The sequence below is a fragment of the Hydra vulgaris genome, chromosome 14 (genome assembly GCF_038396675.1).
Source record: "Hydra vulgaris chromosome 14, alternate assembly HydraT2T_AEP".
NCBI lineage: Eukaryota > Metazoa > Cnidaria > Hydrozoa > Anthoathecata > Hydridae > Hydra > Hydra vulgaris.
Window position 1 is genome coordinate 1,445,001 of NC_088933.1, and position 7,500 is coordinate 1,452,500.

General features: G+C 31.1%; 1 protein-coding gene across 5 annotated transcripts in view; it reads left to right on the top strand.

Moving 5' to 3' along the window:
- The first annotated feature begins 3,652 nt into the window (after window positions 1–3,652).
- The window catches only part of LOC136091242 (uncharacterized), a 62,487-nt gene continuing 58,639 nt past the window's right edge, over window positions 3,653–7,500 (top strand). For 3 of the 5 annotated variants that reach the window (XM_065818482.1, XM_065818485.1, XM_065818486.1), the window contains exons 1-2: window positions 3,688–3,904; window positions 7,290–7,459. In XM_065818482.1, the coding sequence (XP_065674554.1) occupies window positions 7,303–7,459 (157 nt within the window). In that variant the 5' untranslated portion in view covers window positions 3,688–3,904; window positions 7,290–7,302. Of the gene's footprint in view, window positions 3,905–7,289; window positions 7,460–7,500 lie in introns of all 5 variants that reach the window. The other 2 variants (XM_065818483.1, XM_065818484.1) reach the window with 2 other exon arrangements.

Consider the following 7,500-nt stretch of genomic DNA (forward strand, 5'->3'; position numbering starts at 1 on the left):
AATTTGTTCTTTGAAGACAGTTCCATCATTGTTTATTAAAACATTTTAAGTCAGACCTCTCCGTACACGTTGAATAGAGAGCTGAAATATTGTCTGTAAACTAAAAGGTTCTAGGTCAGTGACTTAGAAGGTTTTTGTTGGCAGCCCTGAGAAAACCAGCTGTGTTCTGCTGGTAGCTTTCAGATGTTTTTAATCCAATTTTTGTTTTGGTTACGAGTTTGAGGTTATTTGGGCTTATTTTATTATTCATGTAGTTTTCTCGCAGTGAACACAATGTTTCAATTTCAGATCTTTTTTATTCATTAAAAAAACTGCCTTTACAAAAATTCCTCGTTCAACTTATACTTTAAAAAACACCTCAAATATGCTCATAAAAAAACCGTTTAGACTATATTTATATTTCCACAAGGAAACTACGTTAGTCAAATCCGCCGTACAGGGTTTCTCCCACACAATTTAATAATTAAATTGGGTTATGAATTGTAATTATTACAATTCATCTCGTTGTTTTAATGAAAAAGATTTATAATGGATGAAGAACCTAGTACTAGCAGTGGAAGAAAGATTAAAAATGAGGCTATGTGGAAAAGGAATGTTGTTAAAGAAGCTAGAGTGAAAGGTAAAGAGTACATTCGCTACAAAGGAAGAACTGTACCTGCTACCACTGTTGGAACTGACTGCAGGAGAGATTTGTATTGCAATTTCGACACCCAATTAGCCTTTTAACAATTTGTTTAGACCTATCATAGCATACCATGCAACATGTTTGCATAAAAACGTCTTAGACAAAACTAATCCAGCATGTTCCATATCGTTCCATTTAGGCTAGTGAATTGACCTTTAGAGTTTGGCTATGGCATTTAGGCCTACCTCGAACATTTATATCAGCATAATCTAATGAGATATTTTGCTTTCAGATGCTCAAAGAAATGTACGGAACGTCTAAAAAACCAGAGCGACGAGATCTTCGCAGCCATGAGATCGTTAAAGACAAATAACGAGCAAGATATGTTTCTACAATCGTTGATTACAAGCATGAAGGTGAAAACTTACCGACCAAGAAAGGAAGGTGCCGAAGGAAGAGTAGCTCATGACTTTTCATTTACTTACGAGGTTTTGGTGGGGGATACCAAAGAAAAGGTATGTTTCGATGCCTTTAAAAGCCTTTATGTTATTAAAATTAGTCTTATTCGACGATTGCGCTCCCTGTTGGTATAAGGAAAATCACCAAAGAACCTTAGAGGGAAAAAATTAGCAACGAATGCAATCAGGGGCAATGCAAGACTTCTAATAAGAGAACATATCGAAAGTTATCCGGTGAAACAGAGCAAATATGCTGGTAAAACTATCAATTATCTAGATGTTAGACTAAATGTCAAAATGTTGTACTCAATGTTTAAAGGAAAACATCCTGAAGCAAAATGTAGCTACAAATTTTTTCTAGGCTACTTTAAGGAAAACTTTACGTTAAGATTTGGCCGTCCCCAGATAGACTCTTGTTGCACCTGTGAGGAGCTTAATTTAAAATTACGAAGCCCTCATCTCAGTGATGCAGCAAAGAAAAATGCTGCTGCTGAACTGATGCTGCACAAATGTCGGTCAAAAAAGTTTTACAACAAACTCCAAAATGAAAGCAACCCGGAAACAAAACAAAATGAACCGCATGTCTTAGCGATCGCATTTGACTACATGCAGAATATTCCTTTACCGATGATACCAATCCAGGAAACCTTTTACCTCAGACAGCTATCGGTTAACCTCTTCTCTATTCACAATGTGAAATGCAATGTCTGCTCCTCCACAGTTTACTGAAGTCCATGTCTACTCAGATAACTGTGGAGGCCAAAATAAAAACCATGCATTAAACAGAGTCTTTTTGGCTCTCACAGATACTGGCCGATTTGATCGAATCGAGCAGTACTACCCGATAAGAGGTCACTCGTACCTACCTTGTGACCGGGACTTTGCTGTAATAAAGAGAAAACTGAAAAAGTATGACAGGGTGTACACTGTTCACCAGATAATTCAACTTATCATTACTTCTAGTATTACTGGTAAGTTTACTGTTGAAGAAGTCGCAACAGAAGATATAGATTTTCAAAAGTGGTGGCCAACATTTTACAAAAAATCTTGCATTTCGGAAGAAACACGGGGAAAGAAAGTTCCTGCTAAGGATAAGATAAGTTTTGGAATAAGTTCTCTAATGCACTTCACTTACGGGGCTTCTCCAGGTGTAATTGTCTGTAGGCCGCTCATTGATGGGCTGATGGTCCAAACTTACAAGATGTCTCAAGTCGTCGATCGCATCGTCGAGTTTCCGCAAAATGTGTGCTACCCATTGGGTAATGTTCCGATAAAAAGAGTGAAACTGCAGGATATTAGGAAGCAAATACAATATGTTCAGGATGAGTTCAGTGGTTTTTATGATGAACTCATGAGCTGGCTAACAACCGACGAGGCGAATGGCGGGGAAGAGGAACACGATATCCAGTGAGGTGTCTGACAAAGGCTTTGTAATCGGTCCTTTTATACATTGTGTGATTTAACATGTGTAATAGTTTGAACTTTGATTTTTAATAGTTTTTTGCACAAAAAATGAATAAATATATAAAAGACAAGCTTTTTGTTATTATCCTTAACAAATGTAAACAAAAAGGTTCTAAGTCAGACAACTTTAACTATGTATAACACATATATATATCACAAATTTTGATATATATTTTAACAAATCGAATATTTAAAGATGTCAAAAAGCACCCAGATTTTTTTTGAATTTGTTAAAGTAATAATTTTGGGTTTGATAAGTTTTTTCTCTTTCCCCGAAAAAATAGTTTTTATGACTTAGAACGTTTTTGTATACATCGATTCATTTAAAGATTGGATAGAATTCTTTTGATTTGCTTGGTTTGAGGAACGGGAAAGTTTTCATTTTTGAACATTCAAAGAAAGTTAGTTGCATATAAACCATTTTTTTACTTTATTTAGTTTTTCATTGACTATTTTTAAAATGTTTTAATATTCATGTGAGATTAAATAAAATCAGAGTCATCTGCAAATAAAAAAAAGTTTAATAAGTTTGATGTTAAAGATAAATTCTTAATGTATTGTAAAAAAAGTAAAGGTCCTAATATAGTACTAATATAGAAGTAACTTTCAAACCATTGTATGTTTAGATCTTTTATTCCGTAATGTTCTATTTTTTTTATAATAATGGAAAGATTTTCGGTGTCAAGAGCTTTGAACAGATGAATGAAAACTCTTAATGTAAAACGGTTTTATTTAAAGATATTAGATAAATGGTTAATTAATTTTACTGTTGCGTGATTAGTTAATTTTTTTCTTTTTTTGAAACCGAATTGCTTACTGTACAACATATCATTTTCAAATAAATAATTATACGGTCTATTGTACATTATAAGTTCAAGCAATTTAGAAAAAAAGGATAAGACAGAATTAGGCCAGTAATTTGAGGGGTCTGACTCAACGTCAGCCCTAAAACTTGGAGTAACTCGTGCAATTTTTAAATTTATCTGGAACTATACTTGATTTAAAAAATAGATTAAAATGTAAAATAAGGATAATTGAATTGCATCATAGACCTATTTTAATTTATCGAAACTAACTTTATCTGATCCTGCACCGTTAATGTTTAGACTTAATAAGTCAATTCGAAACTCAATTATAACTAGCTTTGATTCTTTCATTTTTTTATTAGAAGTTGTTGGATAGGAATCAAATTTTAGTGGAGTTGGAGGAATATTTTGTGTTAAATTAGAATTAACATTAAGAAAAATGCTGTTTAATTTATCAGCTATTAGCACTTTATTACAAATTAAATTACCGTCAATTGACCTTTCCCCATAAAGCAATAGCATTTGTATGTACGCGAAGTAAAACAACAAAAGTAAGTCGAGTAAAATGTCAAATATTGAAAGAACTGAGATTGTCCCAATAAAATTTTGTGTATTTTATTTCACATCTTTTAAATTTTTTAGTTCAAATTTTAAAAACTATATTATCGGAGTAAACTTTGCATTATATAAGACTTCAAAGAAAAGAGAACAACAAGTTCACTAAACAATGTTTTTCAACTAAAAAACAAGCAAAAAAAAAGGAAGTCAGAATTTTACATGTTGTGTACCTAAATGCTTTAGCAACTTAGTAAAACATAAAAATTTATTGCTGTATGCGATTCCCTACAAAGAAAATATTATAGAATAAAAAAATAATAGTTTCTTATAATAATTTTTCCACACTTTTACATCCTTTCAAATATTTTTATAATCATAAACTTAAAACAAAATGTGTAGTTTTCATTTTCAAATTTAACTGATTGTACAAAAAAGTTTTCATTTTTGCATAGAATAAAGTCAATTTCGTTTTGATACCTTGACATCGGTAAAATTAACTGTTTGATTTCTAGTTTTTCCTGTCTATTACTATTTCCGTACAAAAAGTTTTATTAGTACAAGCTTTATGTACATAAAGATTTCTTTCTAAAAAAGAGCACTTTACTTCAATTATTTTGTAGCTGTCTTAGTGAATGCACAACCTATCAAGGTTAGAAAGAGCCATGGCATTTAGGATTTATAAAAAGATCACATTTTTTAACATCACAGTAACTTTTTCTTTAAACTTTTCATAAGCATTATCTTTATTTTAAATGCTCAACTACCATGCTTGTCATTGTAATCTACTATCACAGTTTCTTATAAGCTTTCTTAACAGTAAAGTTGGAGGAATATTATTTCTACGGTTTTTAATTGTACTTGATGCAGTTAGTTTTTTATTTTGTTCTTTAATCCATTTTTGTTTTTGTATTAATCTTTAGTTTCTAATTTAATTTGATTTATTTTCCTAAAATTGATTAACATTGTAGCAAGCTTTAATTTTCCTCAGTTAAATTAGTTTTAGGGTCAAATCGTTATATTTCAACCAATTTAAAGAAAACTTTGTGGCTCACCATCTCTGATTTTCCTGATTTTTACATATTGTTATGTGCATCATGTAGATAGGTTAAATTTGAAATTTCAGACTTCCAAGTACAACGGTTCGGAAAATATAGCCTTAGAAACATGACACAGTTGCCCCCCTGCCTCGATTTATGCATGGTCAAAACAGACTACTTTAGAGCTGTATAACTTTTTTCTCACTTTCAACAAGTGTCTCAATTTTTCTAGAACTTGTACTCTCTTTAAAAAAGTGGTTTTATTAACTTGTGTTAAATAAGAAAAAAATTATGACCTCCTCAAGTTTGGAAAAATCATAAAATTGCTAAAATATGCCAAAATGAAACTAACTGTAGCATTATTCTATTCATCCACAAGTCTTTGCAGATAGGTTTTCTGATTAGCTACTACTGTCTGGAATATAGGCAGCTTGTTGCAGTTTAGAACTTAAAGATATCTAAAATGTCCACACGCCTAAAAAGTCCAATTTTCAGCCATTTTGAAATGCTTGTAAATTTTTATAACACTTTGTTTTGATATAAGATTAACAGCATATAAAACCATTAGACCCAACTATCTGAAAATGCAAACATTATAAACTTGTTAAATCCACACCATAAATGCCAGCATTTTTAAATTACCCTATTTTTCAATCACCAGGTGGCACCAATCAAACTTAACTAACTTTTAGTAAATTAATTAACTTTTGTTAATTTCCTTTTAAGACCATTACATTGAATATTTGCTGGAAAATCTTGCACACATTTTTGATAGTTTAAAAATTTTAATCTTTTGGTAAAAGCATGAAAAAATGCAATAAAAATCTAATGGCCTTAACTCTATATTCATTAGAAAATGAATTATGTATGTTTGATGTTAGAAAATGAATGCTTATATCTTAGTAAGTTGGTTGCCCTTCTTCCCCTTTTGATTGGTGCCCCCTCCCCCTCACTTTAGTGAGTGGGGAGGAGGAGTCCAGACCACATAAACACCACTGATTAACTATAATAAAATAGAATTTAAAGAAATTATGGTTTCGTTTTGAAATTAATTTAGATATTTGGATATTAAATACCTAAATATCTAAATTAAATAAGAGTCCTTTACTTGAACCGTAATGAAGATCTCTAAAAAGTTACTGCCCCCTTTATTTGTGCCCCTATCTACTATGAAGACCAGATCAAGAAGAGAACAACCAACCATATTCTTCCTTTTAATAAGAAATGACTAATAATTAGTTACACCCTTTACATAGGCAGTTGGCAGATTGGAGGGGCACTGGTTTTAGTAACACATACAACCGTTGATGATTGAAAAATAGGGTAATTTAAATATGCTGGCATTTTTGGTGTGGAGGTTTCAAAGTTGAGGAGGTCATAATTTTTTTCTAATTTAACACAAGTTAATATAAATCACTTTTTTAAAGAGAGAACTATACAGAAAATAGTTCTAGAAAAAATAAGACACTTGTTGAAAGTGAGAAAAAAGTTATACAGCTCTAAAGTAGTCTGTTTTGACCATGCATAAATCGAGGCAGGGGGGGGGGCAACTGTGTCATGTTTCTAAGGCTATATTTTTCGAACTGTTGTACTTGGAAGTCTGAAATTTCAAATTTAACCTATCTACATGATGCACATAACAATATGTAAAAATCAGGAAAATCAGAGATGGTGAGCCACAAAGTTTTCTTTAAATTGGTTGAAATATAATGATTTGACCCTTTAATTAAATGGTCCAGTCAGTGTAAAAAATTTTCCATTATAACTAGGCTTAAACTTTTCAACATTTTTTCATTTACTCGTTAGTAAATGTTTCACAAAATGATTTTGGTCTAATTTAATTTCAATAATTAACACACCCATTGCCATTCCTTGGTTTAATTCTATATAATAAAATATTTGGTTTAAATTTATTTTACATAGTTCTATTTGAATACCTGATAACCAGCTACTTTATGTTTAGCAGCTCTTCTTTCAAAATATGGTCTGATACTAAATATGTAAATATATGTTGATCTGTTATCGGAACAAAGATGTCTAGTTGAAAATAGTACAAAAAATACTTCATCAACTTGTTGCTCTCATGTTTGGGGCAGGGGGGGGCAAAAATTTTAGGGTTTTTTTGTTCCCAGCCTTCAATCATCGCAATTTTTTGCAAACCCTCATTATTTGACATAAGTATAAACATATAAATGTTTGGAGTTTGCTCCATGTCTGGAATTTACCTATCTCGAACACCAAAAAATTCTTTCTACGCCTCTGATAATATGAAAACAAAAATTTTCTATTCCTACATGTGTTTATATCAGTTATATATTAGTAATTCTATTTATTTTTGCAGATAAAAATGAAAAATGAATGAAAAGTTATCTTTAAAAAGAAAAATTAAAAACGAGGACATTGACTATAACAGAGGAAACAATGATGACTCTAATAACATTTTAAAGCGAACAAGAAATTGTAATAGTCAAGAAAATATATTCAACTCTTTAAATGAAGAAGTAAACAATGGTAAGATATGTGTATGCATTTATATATATAACTATATATAT